This window comes from Dromiciops gliroides, chromosome 3 (assembly GCF_019393635.1).
Source record: "Dromiciops gliroides isolate mDroGli1 chromosome 3, mDroGli1.pri, whole genome shotgun sequence".
NCBI classification, from domain to species: Eukaryota; Metazoa; Chordata; class Mammalia; order Microbiotheria; family Microbiotheriidae; genus Dromiciops; species Dromiciops gliroides.
The window spans coordinates 659,804,491-659,824,661 of NC_057863.1; the positions used below are offsets into that span (position 1 = coordinate 659,804,491).

General features: G+C 39.4%; 1 protein-coding gene across 1 annotated transcript; it reads right to left on the bottom strand.

Annotated features, from left to right (window-relative positions):
• Positions 1–301: 301 nt before the first annotated feature.
• On the bottom strand, positions 302–1,237 carry LOC122751628 (olfactory receptor 14A16-like). The gene has a single exon (XM_043998747.1). It carries the CDS (start codon positions 1,235–1,237, stop codon positions 302–304), a length of 936 nt encoding a protein of 311 aa, XP_043854682.1.
• Between the last annotated feature and the right edge of the window lie 18,934 nt (positions 1,238–20,171).

Sequence of the window (20,171 nt, forward strand, 5' to 3'; positions counted from 1 at the left end):
GTTTGCTCCAGTTCCTCATCTATAAAATGAGCCTGACCAAATGGGGGTCACAAAAAAATCAGACATGATTGAAACAACTCAACAACCACCTATGAGGTATAAATATTGGAGAAGAGAGGGGTACTTGAAAGACAAACAGAGGGGATGATGAGAAAGACTAGATGAAAAGAGTCAAGGAAATGTTATGGTAAGCTGTTGAATGCTTTGCAGGGACATATGTAGGTAGCACTATTCATATCCTCTCATTGAGAAATCCTCCATCATTTTGAATCATTCAATGTACAACCAACTGATTCAAAATTCAAAGGGAGAATTGATGTGATCTCCTCACCAACTTCCTCAGGGCAGTTTTCATGTCCTTATTCCTCAGGCTGTAGATAATGGGGTTCAGTGTAGGGGGCAGGACAGTATAGAAGACAGACACCAATATGTCCAAAGAAGATGGAAAGGTTGAGGTTGGCTTTAAGTAAGCAACTGCTGCACTATTTAAAAAGACAGTGACAACAATAAGATGAGGCAAGCAAGTAGAGAAAGCTTTGGACCGACCCACCACAGAGGGGATCTTCAGAACAGTTGAGAAAATATGGATGTATGAGATAGAAATGGAGAGGAAACAGACAAAACTCAAAGAGGAAGTGATGGCAAGGGCTCCAACTTCAGCTGAGTAATTGTCTGAACAGGAGAGTCTGAGGATTTGTGGTATCTCACAAAAAAACTGATGAATCTTGGTTGACTCACAGAAAGGCAAGGAGAAACCTGTAGCTGTATGCAGGAGACCTGAAATTCCCCCACTGAACCATAAGGAAGCTGCCATCTTTACACAGGTCCTTCTCTTCATGATGACTGCATAATGGAGAGGATTACATATGGCCACATAACGGTCATAGGACATCACAGTGAGCAAGGCTAATTCTGTACAGGCTAAGAAAACCACTAAAAACACTTGGCTGAGGCATCCTAAGAAAGAGATGGAGTTACTGTTGGCCAGGGTGTTGCTGATGAATTTGGGAACAGTGACAGAGATGTAGCAGAGATCTAAAAAGGACAAATGCTTTAGAAAGAAATACATGGGGGTATGGAGCTGTTTATCAAGGATGGTAAGGACAATGATGAGCAGATTTCCCAGCAGGGCAACCAGATAAATCAATAGGAATAGGAGAGCATGTAGTATCTGCAGCTCACGGACCTCAGAGAACCCTATGAGGATGAATTCAGTCACCAAAGTAGCGTTGGTCATTCTTTTCCTAGGAGAAAAAGGGAGAAATGAGGTATTGAACCCATTAATGGTCAGGTAAGTATGTCAAAAAATCCTACACACCACTGTCCCTACTTCCAACCTGGCCACAGCAGCCATCATTCCAAGGAGCAAAACCTTTGTGAATTTTGACCTGTCAACTTTCTCTGCCAGGGCTGTAGTCACAGCTACCAGAGTCTGAGAAAAGGAACATCTTGTCTCCAAGGTAACTGGTGCATCTCCAAGGTAACTGGTGCTGGCAATGAGTCAACATCATAAATTGACATTACACATTATCATCTGCTTTGCTGCTTTATCCCAAGATCCATGGAGCCATTTCATCTGACTTAGAACTGAAACCTTCTATTTACATTATCTTCCCCCATTAGAATGTGAACTCCTAGACAGCAGGGACTGACTAATTGCATCCCCAGATTTTAACATATGCTAATCATTTGGTGATTGCTATTTATTCATTTACATCACAGGAAGTTCTAACTAGAAAAGTCCCTTAAGATCATTGAGTCCAAATCCTTCATTTTACAGAGTACAGAAAATAGTAAGAAACTGGCATGGAGGGATTTGATAAAGGTTGGGTAAATATTGGAAAGTGACAGAGCCAGAATCAGAGGTCTGATGTCTGGAAGTGAATACCAGACTTATAGTGGAGAGCTGGGGGACACAAAAGGATTTCAAATTCAATATTTTGGGTGTATATTTTATATGAGCCATCCAAAATATATGAAATACAGAAGATATATGGAATATTGGAAAAGGCAAATTCAAGATGAAGGAATGTCCTCTACCAATACAATTTGCCATCTTAGCTCACTTAGCAGGAAAGCCATTTCCCCAGGGATCACACAGCCAGGATGCATTAAAATCTGAACTTAAACCTGTCTCTTCCCAGCTCTGAAGCTATCTATACCAATCAAACTATCAAAAATGTTTCACAGATCCAGAAAAAATAATAATAAAATCCATCTGGAAGAACAAAAGCTCAAGGATATCAAGGGAATAAATGAAAAAACATGAAAGAAGGTGGTCTAACATTATCAGATCTCAAACTGTATTATACAGCTATAATAATCAAAACAGTCTGGTTTTGGCTAAGAAATAGAGAGGTGAATCAGTGGAATACAATAGGTAGAAATTCTACTCCAGTAAATGACTATAATAATCTAACATATGCTAAACCCCAAGATGAAAGTTTTTGGAACAAAAACTCATTATTTGAAAAAAACTGCTGACAAAACTGAAAACAGTAGGGCAGAAACTATGTATAGACCAACATCTCACATTATATATGAAAATAAAGTCAAAATAGGTACATGATTTACACATAAGCAAGCACTTAACCCCGATTGCCTCACAAAAACAAAAACAAAAACAAAAAAGAAAGGTGGATAATGGTCCCCCAACTGGACAACAATGAGCCTTCCTTTGCAACAAAGAAAAGCAGTGCATCAAACTGATTGACAATCCCACCTTGCTTATGTGTAAATCATGTTAAGTGACTTGCCCAGGGTCACACAGTTAGTTTCAAGTGTCTGAGGCTGGATTTGAACCCAGGTCCTCCTGACTCCAGGGCTGATGCTCTATCCACTGTGCCACCTAGCTGTCCCCATTATCTGACTTTCAAATGAAAACAAACGGCATTAATAAAACCTTTAAAAAAGAAATAGATGGGAGAAATGTTTCAGAGTTGGTGTTGACACAATTAGGCAACCATTTAAATGAATAGTTAGAGAGAAAGGAAAGAATCAAAGGTAACAATGATTTTGAACAAAAAGATTAGCAGACTGATGGTGTCAACAACAATAGTATAATAATGTGTAATATTAATAATAAGAAATGTAATATAAAAATAGCAATGAAACTGAGAAGTAATGAATTTGGGGGTATAATGATAACTTTAGTTTGAGGGGATCCCCAGGAGACAACTGGAAAAATAATTATTGAACTGGAGACAGATTACTCCATAAGGCAATCAACCAATAAACACATCAAAATTCCTACTATTTGTCGGGTACTGCAAAAAGAATTTGGGACATAAATATGAAAGTCAATGTCCTCAAGAATCTTACATACTATAGGAGGAAATAGCATGGCCACATCTCAGCATATCCAACATATATATTATCAATAAAAGAATTTAGTGGGCTAGTATCTAAGGAGATCAGGAAAATATAAGTGTGAATTTGAACTAAGCTTTGAGGAAAAAGAGGAATTCTAAGAGGGAGCTGGGAAGCAGGTGGGCATTCCACTTGAAGCAAAGGCACTGGGAGGAGGGATGATGTGCCATGTGTGAGGAACAGCAGAGAGTCCACTATGACTGGACGATGGAGTCTGTAAATGAAAGTAATTTATCAAGTCTTTTGATTGGAGTCAGATTGGGAAGGGGCTTAGGGATAATGAAAAGACCAGATTTTATGGGGAAAATGTGTGGGGGTAGAGTTAAAGGATCAATATTCAAGCCCTGGCCTTGCCATTTAATACTTGTGTGACCTTGATCAACACTTCTCCTCCCTGTGCCTCAGTTTTCTTATATGTAACATGAGGAGGTTACACAAGATGACTTCTAGTGTTCCTTTCCTTTGTAATTCTATCATATATATATATATATATATATATATATACTATACACATATATGTATATTTCCAATATACATGAATCCATGCACACATTTATGTGTATATAGGGTAATCTTTCTAGAGGTGAGCATTAAGTCATCAAAGTAGCTCAATTGGACAAAGGACAAATGAGGGACAGAAGGAGAATCTTGGATCATTGCTGCACTTAGTAGGTGATCAAGAGAAAGCAGAGGAGCTCACAAATGGAGACAATGAAAGCTTTCCAACATTTTGAATTAATGAGGACTCTTAATCTATATAGTATGGATTCCTATTTCATAGCATTTTCATGAATAACACTGTGAAATTACAGTCTAAGAAGGAGATAGGTGATCTTCAGAGACCAAGAATGATGCACATATTTAGTATTCGGTTCTTGTGGAATGCAAAGAAAAATAAAAACTCATGAAGATTGGTGAAAAAAAAAATTGAAGACTTTAAGGATGAAAGGGGATTCTGAAATGTGTGTGTGATACCTGACACACCATTAGCTGGACATTGTGTCCTGATAATCTCACCTTTCTGGAGACACAACCTAGCTTGCTGGTCATTAAGTTCAGGTATCCTGCAAACCAGTTGACTCATGGATGATCTCAAATCATCTTCCTGAAGCTTTTATCCCAGGTTTTGTCCTTTTAAATTGGTTGAGCAAGGGAAAATCCCTGCTCCTCTGCAAGTCTCTGTTTTCTGAATTGGGAAAGGACAATATGTTTTGCAGAGCAGATGGCTTGGTTTAGGCAGCAAAAGCCACATGAAAATGCTTCTAACGAATCTGCAAACCCTCTCTCTGCAATTAGACGGCAATTGTCCTCATCTCAGTCTGACCAATCAGCTGATTACCCCTTCTTTCTAATTTACAATAATTGAGAAGGATTGGGAATTTGAAGGGGAAACTTGGGTGTTTCATGATGTAGTAGCATTCAGAAACAGGTCACCCAGAGCCTGGAATGGGGCCCTGTGGGACATAGGATCGCAGAGAGCTGATTGTAATGAGCCCCTGTGGATCTGGGAGAATTGACAAATATACTCTTTGTCCTCATGTTATATTTATGAAATGAGAGACTACAAATGTCTTTTAGGATCATTATACTTTGGGACACATTGTCTACTCGAGCCCCAGTTTAGAGCTAAGAGGAACTTGAGATTATCTGGCCAAACCCCTCATTCTAGATATGAGATAACTGAGGTCCTAGAAGACTAGTTAACTTCAGAAAAGAGGTTAGGAATTTAGATTTGTAACCGGTTAGAAAGGTCAGCTAGCCCAGCTATAGTTTGTGTCTAACTCAAACAGAAATGGAGACACTAACCTTACATAGGGATACCCTTCAGGCTGCACATTGACTTAGAAATATAAAAATTAACATTATTCGTGTTTTCTTATATTTTTATTAATTTTTCTAAATATTTTTTCACTTATATTTTAATCTGGTCCTCCCACACAGGAGGTGTTGCCAGAATGAGTGTTCAAAATAACTTTCCTATTCCTATTCCCTCATGTTTTGGGGACCCAGGGAAATGATGTGACTTGCCCTGTGTAATTTAAGATTCTAAATGTGGATTCTAATGTGTTCCCCCAGTTTGGGGGAAACTGACTAAAAATCACTGATAAAACGAGTTTAGGTTTTTAAGGGTTTATTGGAAAATAGAAAGAAAAAGATTGAGAACAGAATTCTAACAGTCTGGCATTCCTATCTTTCCTCAAATCTCCTGTGAAGTCCTCTGCCGCCACCACCATCAAGTCCGGAAGCCAAAAGGGCTCGCGCTCTCTGCGCAGGCTCCCTTTCCTCCTTCCTGTCTCCTCCCAGACCATAGGAGGCTCCTCCAGTTGATTGGCTGGTAGACTTGATAGACAGCACCCATGAGCAAGCGTCATTTCCTGACGCCAAGGAAAAGCCACAATGCCTCTGAGGCATTTTCCTCATGGTGGAGCTCTCCACAGCAAGTCTCCAGTAGGTGGCGTCATTCCAATCATTACAGTCCCCCCTGTTGTTCCTCAAGAAACAAAATGTTTCCTTGACGGAACAGTAAAAAGAATATAATAACTATTGCTAACTAATAATATGTGAACAATAATATAGAAAAGGAAGAGAGAAAAGTTTTGTCCAGAGGGGCGATTTTTTTATATGGTTAGACTTGTAATAGAGGGTTGAGGTAGTTATGCAATGTGTAACACTTTTTACCACCATGTGTCTGGATCAAAGCCAAATTTAGTATGTGTTCATGACACCTGAAAATGTTATGGAAAGGTTATCATACCATATCTCATGGTTCCGAGACAGCCAGTGATTGTGCTAGGCCACAGGTGAGTTCAACTGAGTGAGATAAAAAGATAATTAAGTTCAGTTAAATTAGGTTAAATTAGGAGGGAGAGAGGATGAATACTGGACTGTGCCTAGTAATTGTGCTCTACATAGTCACCATCATAAGCAAACCATGGACTTATGTATACCTGTCTCTCCTTTTGTTGCACATATATTCTCTACAGGGCCTGCATCAGAGTTCACAGCAAATTAGTCTCTGAAATGATAAGTTTCCATACTTCCAAAATCTCATTAATTTCACCAAAGACAGTATGATGGTAAAAATGCATGCTATGCTGCATAACTGAGAATATATTAGTGATATATACAATAATTCCAAACCATACCCAGAGTATGATGACATATAAATAATAAACGAATGTAAATAGCTGATTACATTAGACATTATCACATAATCTTCTTTTAGCTAGTAAACCACATCATCTTATACATGAATTCTCTAGTATAACAGTAGCAGATACTTAAAGTGGTGATTAATTTTTCAAAAAGAAATAAGATTTCAATATTCAATGTTTTCAGTGAGGTATCAAGCAATAGGGTTCAATAACCCTTTCTGGTCTTTTTTAGTTAAACAGAACAACATAAAAGAGAAAGGAGAAAAAATAAATAAATAAAACAAAACTCATTAGAACTCATGGTTCTCTCAAAAAGAAAGAGTAAAAAAAAAAGAATTCTGGTAGCTTCTGAGGCCCGATAGCCTCACCCACAGCATATACTTAAAATGTCTTTGAATAATCACTTAGTTTATAAAATTTAGTTTTAAAGAAAAGCAAAAGAAACAAAAGTCAAGAAACAAAGCAAAACCAAAAATAAAAATAAAAAACAAAAGATTCGCTAAGCACCCTTTTGTGCTTTTAAAGAACTTAAAGGTGTGGTGAATTCCAGGTTTTTTTAGTGCCTTTCAAAAGTCAAAATAAAAGAATTTTTAAAAAATAGTTGAGGTGGGCCAGAAAACTAGGCCATGTGCTTCAGTGCTTTTGCCTGTAGAAGGAAATGCTTGTTAAATTATAAGGTATTTAAGCTGCTAGAGTTTGGGGTATGCCACATTGTTTTAACTGGTTCCCCAATTCTCTGCAAGCCAAAGTGGCAGGGGTTTCTGAATTGTCATTGATCTTTCTAATGCTGTCATAATGTTCTTTATGGTAGAAAATGTGGAGTTCTCTAGCATCAGTTTTGTCTGTGCCACTGATTTTCAATAAAGGCTGATTTAATTGATGAACCACAACATTCAGCTGATGCTGCTTAGCAAATGCTACAATTGTATCATTTCCTCCCCACTTTCCAAATTTCTTTAATTCATCAACATATTCTTCAAAAGGGGAGTCATTTACTATAAAAGACTCAAACTCTTGTCTATGGTTAATCATATAAGAAGCAGCTTCTTGTCTGTGTCTGAGATGATTTCTACAGTGCCCTTCTAGCTGGTCTGCTAAAGCCCTAAAAAGGCAATTTCCGTCTCCTGATACTTTACGAAGACTGAGTCCCAAAGCATTTAACTGATCAGTGGGATTATCAAATGGGAACTGCCTATTTCCTCTGAACTCTCTTTGCTCTTTAACAGTTGCTATCGTTAGGGTTTTTAGCTTTTTAGCATCTACCTCAGGTCTATCTGAAATCTCTTCACCTATGAATGGTGCAGGCTTTATATGAGAGCAATGAATCCATGAGTCTTTTTCACCAATTTTAATGGCAGTAGGAGTTGTCAATAATACCTGAAAAGGTCCTTCCCAGGCAGGTTGGGTTCCACTGGTTCTCTGAAAATTCTTTACATATATCTTATCTCCTGGGTTGAAGTTATGCAATGAAAAGTCTAATGGGCCTGCCTGGACCACAGCTCCTGCCTCATGGAGTTCACGTAGCCTGGTCTGTAATTCCTGTATATAGGAGGCAACAGAAGTATCACCTCCCACCAGTGATGTATAAACTGGGGAAAAAGTTTTAGCTTGGATAGGAGGGTGACCAAAAAGCATTTCATAAGGAGATATATGAAGTTCTCCCCTTGGTCTACTTCGTAGATAGAATAATGCCAATGGTAGAACATCAGGCCATTTCAAATGGGTTTCAGTACATAATTTGCCAATCATGCTCTTAAGCTCTTTATTCATACGTTCAACTTGGCCTGAACTTTGTGGATGGTAGGGCGTGTGGAATTTTGGAGTCACTCCCAAGAAAGAGTAGATTTGGGATAAAATCGAATCAGTGAAATGTGTGCCTTTGTCAGAATCGATGCGAGCTGGTGGGCCAAAACGAGGTACTATCTCTTTAAGAAGAATTTTGGCAACAAAGGCAGCTGTGGCTCGGGGGCTGGGAAAGGCCTCCACCCACTGAGTGAGCTGATCAACTATAACAAGGCAAAATTTATAATGTCCTGCTTTTGGCATAGTAATATAATCAATTTGTAAGTGCTCAAAAGGTGTATATGCTAGAGGACGCCCTCCATAAGCTTTGGCCTTAAAAGCATACTGATTATAAGACTGACATGTGGAGCAGCCTGAGCAGATTCGAGATGCTGTATTAGTTACACCTGGTGCTATCCAGGTTCTCTTAATAGAGTCTACAATGCCTTGTGTACCAAAATGGCCTTTTCTGTGAACAGAGAGGCATACCTGGTGGTAGAATTTCCGGGGAAGAAATGGCTTACCTTCCGGAGACACCCAGATGCCATTGATCTGTTTCGCCTTAAATTTCTTTTTCCACTTTTCTACTTCAGAATCGTCATAGGTTAGGTTGGAAGGAATATCCTCAGAAGGTGAAAGGTTAAATACATGTTCAGGAGCTTCTAATGCAGCAAGCTTGGCTGCAGAATCGGCTCGTGCATTTCCCTTTGAAACAGGATCACTATTCCCTGTGTGGGCAGGGCAATGTACAACAGCTAGGGAAGAAGGCAGTTTCAGGGCATCTAAGAGGTCCTTGATAAGGTCCCCATTGGCAATAGCCTTGCCCGAGGATGTTAGAAAGCCTCGTTGACGCCAAATCATACCAATAAAGTGGCATATGCCAAAGCCATATTTCGAGTCAGTAAAAATAGTGGCACTCTTACCTTTGGCTATATTACAGGCCTGTGTAAGAGCCACAAGTTCAGCAGCCTGTGCACTAAAATGGCAAGGCAGAGAAGCTGCCCAGAGGGTGTCATAATCAGAAACTACAGCAGCTCCAGTAAAACGGGTTCCCTCTCTCATAAATGAGGAACCATCTGTATAGAGGACAAGATCAGGATTTTCTAAAGGTGTATCAAAAAGATCATCACGGGGTTTTTCAGCCATATCAACTAAAGAAGCACAGTCATGCAACGGTTCCCCTGAGAATGGTAAGTTAGGGAGTAGTGTTGCTGGATTAAGAACTGTGCAGCGTTTTAAAGTGATATTCTCATTACCTAACAGGGTTATTTCATACTTAGCCAGCCTTTGATCTGAAAAGGCTTGTGTCCTGTGACGTAGTAAGAGAGCCTCCACTTCATGAGGGCATTGCACAGTTAGAGGGTTACCTAGGACCAAATCAGAGGCTTTTTCTACCAAAAGGGCTGTGGCCGCCACTGCTCTAAGGCAAGGTGGCACTCCAGCCTCTACAGGGTCCAGCTGAATTGAATAGTAGGCTATAGGGCGTTGGTTAGGCCCCAGTGACTGAGTCAGGACTCCAGAAGCCACCCCCCTTTGTTCATGCACAAAGAGAGTGAAAGGCTTACTATAATCTGGTAGTCCCAGGGCAGGTGCTGATAACAAGGCCCGTTTTAATTCTTTTATGGCTGAGAGATGCTGGGGATCCAACTGTAAAATGTCTGGAACAGAACTTTTTGTAAGAGCTATGAGAGGTTTAGTAATTTCACCAAAAGAGGGTATCCATTGTCTACAGTACCCAGCTGCTCCCAGAATGGCTCTTAATTGCTTCTTAGTAGAGGGGGCGGAAAGTTGTTGAATGGCCTGGACTCTCTTAGAAGAGACAGAGCGAGTTCCAGCAGCCAAAATAAATCCTAAATATTCTACCTGGGGCAAACACCATTGTACCTTTGTCTTGGAAACCTTGTGTCCTCTCTTGTGCAGCTCCAGCAGTAAGTGACGGCTATCTTCTTGACAAATTTCAGCATTAGGAGAGGCCAAAAGTAAGTCATCTACATATTGTACTAGTGTGGAGCTTTTAAAGGTAATAGAGGCCAGATCCTGCTGTAAAATTTGGGAAAATAATGTGGGACTGTCTACAAATCCCTGTGGGAGTCTAGTCCAGGTCCACTGTCTATTTTTCCAGGTAAAAGCAAATAAATATTGGAAGTCCTCATGTACTGGTATGGAGAAAAAGGCAGAGCAGAGGTCTACCACTGTGAAACATGTAGATTCATAGGGAATGGAAGAAAGTATGGTAGAAGGGGAAGCCAATATAGCATGTCTAGGGATAACATAATTATTAATTGCTCTAAGATCTTGCACAAAACGATAAACAGGTTTACCATCTGGCCCAGGCTTGGGTTTTTTAACTGGCAAAATGGGAGTATTGCATGGAGAGTGATGACATGGAATAATAATACCCTGGCTTTTCAAAGCCTCAATTATAGGTGTGATCCCTTCTATTGCTTCCCTAGACAATGGATACTGTGGAATGGAGGGGGGTGGTCCCCCCTTAACTTTAAAGGTAACAGGTATGGCAGACTTAAGGAGCCCCACCTCATTAGGGGATGAGGCCCATAAAGACTCAGGAATGTCAGAGGGGATTTTGGATACCTCCCCTGCTGTTCCTTGAGCTTCTGTAAGTAAAATTGGTAATAAATGAACAGTATCCTCTGGCAATTGTAGGGAGACAGCCCCATCTGGAGCACAAGATATGGTTGCTCTAAGCTTACAAAGGAGATCACGACCTAATAAATTTACAGGGGCATCAGGCATGAGTAAAAATGAATGTTCTACTGTTAAGGGCCCCATAGATACCATGCGAGGATTCAATTTTGCCACTCTCTGGCTCTTTCCTGAGACTCCTACTACATTTAAAAATCCTACAGGTCTACACCCAGCATCTGGTTTGCTTATTAATACTGATTTAGAAGCTCCTGTGTCTAGTAAACAGTCATAATACGTGTCCCCTACTTTGAGGGTCCCATGAGGTTCATTACTCTGGGGAGGTGAATGAACTGGCACAAGCGCATTCAAAAAATCCAGATCTGGGAATATGTTGCTTTCATTATCTTTGTTCCATTCCTCCCCTTCCTCTTGTCAATCCTGTGCCCCCCTTTGAGGGAGTCCATGGTTACCCTGATTCTGGTTCTGTCCTTCTGTTCCTCCCTGATAGGGTGTACGGTTATCCTGATACTGTCTCTTTGTATCCCCCTGAAAAGATTTATATCCATTTTGATTTTGCCTGTAATAAGGGTTATAATTACTCCGGTTGTTTCCTTTCTGATAAAAGTTTCCAAAATTATTTCGATTTCCCCCAAAGAATTCCTCAAGGCTCTCGGTCATTGTCCTCTTAAGGTCTTGTTTTCTAGTTCTACATTCCCTCAAGAAGTGTCCTTGTTTTTTGCAGTACTCACAAAATTTAGGGGGTTGATAACGATTTTCAATTTTCCAGTTTCTCTGCCCTGTTGTTTCCTGTACTGGAGCTAAAATGTCCTGTCTGTTCCTTTCTTCTCTCTCATTTCCTTCGTAAATATATGTTGCTATTTCTTTAAGTCTGTCAGGACTCAAACTATTCCGCCCAGGACATTGCTTTTTAAAATATTTCCGAATTTCTGGTAATGACTGGTTTACAAAATGAGAGCAGATAATATGGGCGTCTCTACTGTCTAATGGGTCTAGTCTAGCATATTGCCTGGCATACTTACACAGCCTGTCATAAAATCTATTAGGTCTCTCATCAGGTCCCTGAACTCTATCTATAAATTTTTGCCAGTTATCAGTCTTTCTAATACAGGATTCCATTGCCTTCATCAATGTTTCCCTTGCATCTTTCAACATATCAAAATGCTCAGGGTTATTGGGGTCCCAGTCAGGGTCTTGAATAGGCCACCCAATATCAACCTTTCCCGTGGCTTCCAGGCTGTTTGCTGCAGCTACTATATCTGCTCTTTCTCCTGGGGACAATATTATTTCCATAAGGTCAGTAACATCATTCCAAGTGGGCTGATATGCTCTAAAAATTGCTCTAAACTGCCTGATAACTGCTGTGGGATCTTCATCAAATTTAGGAGTGCTTTGTCCCCATAAAGCCAAATCCTTGGGTGTAAAAGGTGTGTATTGTCTGAGCTTACGTATAGTACCTTTTTGACCATGGGCGAGGATCTCTTGAAGGGGAAAAATTTTTACTTTCTCTGTCTCCTCTACAGGGAAATCATTTCTTTCTTTCTTTATTTGTTTGTTTGGCATGGAGGAAGTAGAGGGTGAGGGAATAAGAGTTGGGTCATTTGGAATTTCAGTCTGAATGGCCTTGGATTTAGTTGTTCTGTTGGGCATTTCGGTTAGGCAGGCCATGTCTGTCTGCCAGTCTATCGTTTCAGTTTGGGTGGCAGACTCAGATGTAAACTGGGGCCTGGATTTTCCTCGTTTTATATTTTTAGTATGATAATTTTCACTTGCTCTGGCCCAGATTTTCCAATAACGTAAATGTTCAGGTGGACATCTACTTAGGGTTCTTTGCAAATGCCTCAATGTTTGGGGATCAAATGACCCATATTTGGGCCATTCTTCCTGTAATTCCTCATGCCACATAAAACACAGTCTGATAAGCTCTCCTCTGGTCATGGTTGTATTTAGTCTAAGTTTTCCCTCATTCCAATCCATAAGTAACTTTCCTAATGGGGAATCCCAGGGAATCATCTTTATTCTAACATTATCTAGGACATGCCAAATTCTCCATACCACACCAAAAAGCCCCACAAAACCACAAAGAGTAATAAAAATATATTCAAGTTCAAGCTGGCCAACATCTTTGATTAGTGAAGGTAAAGCTAGAAAAGGGGTACTTAGGGTGTTTAAAAGATCCATTTGAAATTTAAAATAGCCTATACTTGGTAGTTCTTTCCAATTTAAGGGGACAAGGGAGGGGAAATCTTACCCAATCAGAAGATCAGAAGATGAACGTTCGGTTTTCCTCTTCGTGGTCAGCCAAACTGTGTAATTTAAGATTCTAAATGTGGATTCTAATGTGTTCCCCCAGTTTGGGGGAAACTGACTAAAAATCACTGATAAAACGAGTTTAGGTTTTTAAGGGTTTATTGGAAAATAGAAAGAAAAAGATTGAGAACAGAATTCTAACAGTCTGGCATTCCTATCTTTCCTCAAATCTCCTGTGAAGTCCTCTGCCGCCACCACCATCAAGTCCGGAAGCCAAAAGGGCTCGCGCTCTCTGCGCAGGCTCCCTTTCCTCCTTCCTGTCTCCTCCCAGACCATAGGAGGCTCCTCCAGTTGATTGGCTGGTAGACTTGATAGACAGCACCCATGAGCAAGCGTCATTTCCTGACGCCAAGGAAAAGCCACAATGCTTCTGAGGCATTTTCCTCATGGTGGAGCTCTCCACAGCAAGTCTCCAGTAGGTGGCGTCATTCCAATCATTACAGCCCAAAGTCACAAAGGTGGTGGAACCTGCACTTGAACCTGGTTTTTAGCATCTGCTGTGCTTTTCACTATACCATGTTTTTCTATTCCTGACTGCTCAGGAACTAAATGATCATTTTTTGTCAGTAATATAGACAGACAAATGAAGGCACACAGGTCAAGTTTTAGTAAACCTGAATGTTTACTTAAAAATTTAACAGTCAATTTAGCTATTGGAGGCATTAAAAAAAAGACCATTTGGTGATAACACTCTCTGCCTATTTGTGAGATCTACTTTAAAACTATATCACAAGGTGTCAGAGAAATATTAGGGGGAAATTATGAACACTTTCAATTTACATTAAGATAACTATTCTTAGCTCAGTGCTTGGCACTCAAGATGTATGTAATAAATGAATGCTAAATAACTGATGGATCAGACTTTATAAAACAATTATCACTCTGATATGACTCTATATTTCTAAGGAGCCTGGTAGATCATCTATATGAAAACATCCAGGCTGGGTAAACACTGACATTGTGTCTCATAAAAATTTTCTTTTTGTATATTTCAAATTGACACTTAATATACTTTTTTTTTTCACAACTCTGGGCTCAACATTTCTTTTAGTGATACATTGTGGTTAGACACATCACCCATTTCTCAAAAAACAATTGACACCCATAAAAAATACAAGAAATTGACTAATCTAATGATTGCTAGTGACTGCAAACGTATCTTTCCACCTTTAGAGTATAACACTTTATGTCTGAAAGGAAGGAAATGCATTATAACCGCAATATCTCAAATCAATATGGGACATTTTTCTTGACCAGAATTCAGTTGATTTTTAGGATTATCTTGCCTTTAAATTACTGTAAACACTTTCTTTATTATTCTCCATTTTCTTTGTTACATAGTATCAGAGCATGTAAATTATGCCCCCCTTTAAAATTGTTCCTCTCTTGAGTTATGTTTGAATGTTAAATTTTTTATTGAGCTCTTGTCTTTTCATCAGGAATGCTTGAGGTTTTTTTTTTTCAATTCAACAAGCATTTATTAAGGATCTGCCATGAAAATTCAGCATAGTTGTGCAAGGCACTGGGATAGATGGAAGGGATAAAAAGAAGAAAAGAAGAAACAATACTTGGTTTCAGGGAGTTTACATTGTAAGCTACCTATCCAATGCAAGAATTCCCTCTAAAACATTCCTAACACATAGCTATTTAGCTTTTGCTTAAATACAGCCCACTACTTTGTGAGGCAGCTGATTTCATTGTTAAATATCTCTAAATGATATAAAAGACTTCTCTATATCATGTCCAAAAACCTCTTTTGCTACACCTTCAAATCTAGAGCAGCATACAATAAGTGTCTCTGTCAAAAAACTGTTCTTCAAATATTTGAAGAAAATTGTTACATGATTCCTTCCCCCACCTTTGCTTCTTACCAAGTCATCTCCTCTCCAAGTTCCTCAATTCTTCAAGCTATTTGTTGTATGATATCATTTCCAGATCCTCCTCAAGTAGTTCAATGTTCAAGTAATCGATAGGGAATGAAAAGCAGAGCTGATGCTTTGTTATATTGTTTGGGGGTAGAATTTAAGGCATCAAAGGTTTCACCTTCCTAGTATCTCCCTGCCTCCTCTCCCACAACATTACTAGAACATATGCACAATTTAGTAACTTTTTGACATACTTCTAAATTGTTTTCCAATGCAGCTAGATCAAAACCTCAGTTGTACCAACTATGCATCAGTGTGTGCCTGTTTTCCTTGCTCTTCTCCAAAAAATGTTTTCCTCATTGTAATTTTTTTGATGAATTTTCTATTGTTCTAATGATTTGTTCTTTTAAGATACAAATTTTTTAAGATTCAATTATTCACTTATTATTCAACTACTTGGTCTATTTCCAAAGATGATTAGGGAAAAAGGAAAAGAACCTACATGTTCTAAAATGTTTATAACAGCTTTCTTTGTGGTGTCAAAGAACTAAAAATTGCAGAGATGCCCAGAAACTGAGTTTCTTGTGAACAAAATATTGTTATATTCTGCTTTCTAAATAATTATGCTATCTTCTTGAACTTTAAGGGTGAATCTATCGCATTCACATCTGTGATTAATTGTGTATTTTCCTCCATCCTATTATTTTATGCTTTTCCCTTTCCCACTCCTACCCTCATTTTTAAAAGGGAGTGAAAGAGGAGTGTGTTTGATCCTAGAAATCCAGTATTAACATGTTCTGTTTCTTCTCTACAGCCCCTTCTATGTTCCCCTCACTCAGTTCCCAATCATATGTTCTTATTCTTTTTTTTTCTTATTTTTTAATCTTCCCTTTATCACCATGCTCTCTAATGGTGGAGTTGGTGTTGCTTATGTCCTATCTCTGAAAAATCTTATCCTTCCCTCATTCTTGGAAGTTTTAATTTTGGGGTTTCCTTTTAGAGGTAAACAGTGTATTCTATTTTTATTTTTCCCTCTGGTTCTAATAGATGTGGGAAGTTTTATGATTTCCCTAAATATGACATTCAGGCTTTTTCATTGGTAATAGTTTACAGGTGGTCATGTGACTCTTAAATTCTTTCTCCATGACCCATTTTCCTGGTCAGTCATTTTTGAACAGAAATACCTCCTCTTTTCTTCTATTTTCCAATATTTTGGTTTTAAGTCAGGCAGTCTTGCTCATGGAGTCACTGATGTGTAATTTTCAGGAAGCGTTTTTTAGTAGAGTTTACCACTTTATCTTCTAAGCTATTAATTCTTTTTTTTATTTTATGAAAGTATTTTATGATTTTCCAGTTCCATGTAAGGATAGTTTTCAACATTTGTTTTCATAGGATTTTTAGTTCCAAATATTTCTCCCACCCTCCCTTCCCTCCCTCCTCCCTAAGAAAGAAATCAATGTGATATAGGTTATATATGTACAATAACACTTAACATATTTCTGCATTACTCATATTGTGAAAGAAGAATCAGAGCACAAGGGGAAAACCTCAAAAAAGAAGGAAAGAAAAACACAGCCCCAAAGTAGAAACACTATGGTTCAATCCACATTCAGAATCCACAGTTCTTTTTTCTGGATGTTGAGAACATTTTCTATCATGAGTTTTTTGAAATTGTTTTGGACCATTGGGTTGTTGAGAAGAGCCAATTCTATCACAGTTGATCATCACACAATGTTGCTGATACTGTGTACAATGTTCTCCTAGTTCTGTTCACTTCACTCAGTGTCAGTCCACTTAAGTCTTTCCAGGTTTTTCTGAAATCTGTCTGCTCATTGTTTCTTTCAGCACAATAGTATTCCATTACATTCATATACCACAACTTGTTTAGCCATTCCTCAGTTGATGGGCATTCCCTCAATTTCCAATTCTTTGCCATAAAAAAGAGAGCTGTGATAAAAATTTTTGTACATGTGGCTCCTTTTCCCTTTTCTATGGTCTCTTTGGGATACAGACCTAGCAGTGGTACCACTGGGTCAAAGGGTATGAACAGTCCCATAGCCCTTTGGGCATAGTGCTAAATCACTTTCCAGAATGGTTGGATCAGTTCACATAAGCTATTAATTCTTGATACTGGTTTTCCCTTCACATCTATAATTTTATTTATTCCTTGCTTCATTTCCTCCACATACTCACGTAGTTTCTGTGACCAAGTCATTTCCCATTTTGAGTGCACATAGTTGTTACTGTGTTGTTCTTTTCCTCTTGATTTTCCTTTTGGTCAGTGGTTGAACTATATTTCTTCATTCTCTTTAGTGTCTTCTGTTTCCTCATATCTCTAATGTCAGTTCTTGATTTGGAATTTATTGCCAGGTCCAGACACTACCTCCTCTCATACTCTTAGATATAGTAGTCCTGACTCTACTTTCTTCAGTTCTTGGTACTGGCTTCCACTTCCCTTAGTATATGTGTTCTCAAAGTTTTGCTGGGCTTCAGTTCTCCTTCTCTGGGCTTTGTAGTTGGCTGTCTCATGTGATGAAATAATGGGATTTAGCAGATATTCAAAGACCCACCTGGAGATTAATCTAGACTGATTGAATCAAGTGAGAGTGATTGACTGCTGATTAGCCTACTTCAAGTTAACTGGATTGTAATCACACCTGGCTATCTCTTAAGAAGGTATTCTTCTCAGAAGCTAGATTGTGAACTCAACTTGAGAACACCTTTAAAACCAAGGGATTTGGATGATGCCAACCAATCAGCTTGAAGCCATGTAAGGACTGCCTCTGTTCCAGACCTGTAAAAAGCTTCCACAATCAGCTTGCTGAAGGGTTCCTGATTAAAGCAGGCTCATGGTGGAGGACTTGAGGAAGAACCCAACCAGGTTGGAACTCTGGGCTAGATAGGCTTTTTCTTAACTTTCTGAACTCCTTGTGAATACCTGTATGCTTTAATAAATGTTTAATGCCCAAAAACTGGTGCTGAAGCTTCTAATTTAAGGCAACCACAATTTAGATTTTAAACTCAGATGAGGGGGCTGGGTAGACCACCTCCCTGACTAAGGCTTCCTTGATGACAGTGCTGCCACTTCTATGGCTCTTCTTGTCAGGATGCTATCATTTTCTGCTACCCCAATCCTACTGTTTTCCTCTGGAGCACTTTTTCACTCCCTGCCCTCCTTCAGTACAATACCTTGATCTACTGACTCTCTCTCCATCCCCATTTTTGTCGTCAGGATTTTACCTCTTTTCAGCCCCCTGGGATCTAGCTGGTTAGGTTGCTGCTTCACTATTGCCCTCCTAGGGGTTCTCCTCATCAGGACACTACTTATTTTATGCCCCCCTAAACCCAAGCTTGTCAGGGCCCTGAAATATTCCCTCAGAGAGGGCACTGCAGTGTTTGCCTCTTTGCCTTTCCCTGGTTTAGGGCATTGCCAGGGCTCTCCTAATAAGGGGTTCTGACATGTTTACCTGTGTTTATACTGCCTTCTTTAGCAAGACCCTTTTTCAGGGTCTTGTTATCTTTTTATTTAGTTCTGGGCTGAGTGAAGGGCTCCACCTTCCATGCAGCCATCTTACCCATGTAACGATTGGAATGACGCCACCTGCTGGATACTTACTGTAGAAGAGTTCTGCCCATGAAGCGAAGGTCTTTGAGGGCAAGACCAGGAGTCTTTTCTTTGGCGGGGAGTAAGTGACGCAGACTAGTGGGAGGAGGAAGGAAGAGACTGGCGCTCGGTCTGGCTCTCTTTCCTCTGGACTCTGGCGGAGAAGGGAGCTAGAAATGCGCTCTCCCTTTAATAGATAGGAATCTAGACCTTTCTCTCTCTCTTTACCAAATTCTTATTCTCCTTAATAAATGCTTAAAAGTCTAACTCTTGCTAAAGCTTATAATTTATTGGCAACCACTCATTAAATATTTTAGACAGACTAGCTAGAATTTTAGCCCTTAACAGATGGCTGACCACGAAGAGGAAAGCTAACCCTCAGTCTTCTTCTGATCTTCTGGTTGGGTAAGAAATTTCCCCTCCCTCTCCCTTTAACTGCTAAGTACTGGCGTACTGGCTGTGTTTTTCCTTTGAATTTTTTCGAATGGACCTTTTAAACTCCCTAATTATCCTATTTTTGATTTTGGTCTGTTTAACCAGACAAATGGGAGATAAGATCATGTTAATGCTTTGTTTTTGTGGATTTTCTATTTTTCTTTTTATTTTTGTTAAAAGAGCCAGCAACTTACTCACACAAGGAAATATCTCTCCCTCTCCCAACCATGCTTTTTCAGAGAAACCTGAAGAGATTCCCGCAGCTTTTCCCAGTTCTAACACTAATTGTTGCTCTAATTTTGCATGCCTGGAGGCAATGACCCACCCTCTAGAAGCTTTTAATCCCCTAGCACCTGGAGGCAAAGTGGGGGAAGAGGAATCCAGGCCTGAGTTCAAAATCAAGTCTGATTCAAATTGCTCTGGTCCCTCCCCTCCTCTCCAGACCCCACCCTCTACTCCTCCTATGGCCAAGCCCATTGCTTCCCCTGCCTGGGAAGTCCAGAGATCTGATGCGCATGCTCAACTTTTTCTACCTGCATTTGCAGCTTCAGGCTCAGCCCTTCCCCGGCCTGGCTGTGCTTTTGAGATAATCTTAGAAAACTCTTTAAATTCCAGATATGCTCGTTTTGTTCATAATTTTGCTAACCTGCTTTTGTCTTTAATTAGTAATCTTATAAAGCATTTGTATGGTGAAAAGACTGACAGACAATATAGAGGGGTTAAAGAAGAAAAACTTAAGCTGAATAAGAATGACAATCAACATAGTTCAAGACTCTGCCTCTTTTGCCATGGAAGGGTATATATTTTACAGAAATGTAGAAGTAAGCAGCAAGGTATTGATATGAGTATTGGGGATTTTAGATATCGGAATCAAAGGTGTTCTGAATTCACTCAGAGTATTAATATCAGTTCAGAGGTTACATAGGATTTCTATGCTATTACATATACATTTTGAAATTAATGGTATGGGTTTATTTTCATAGAGAT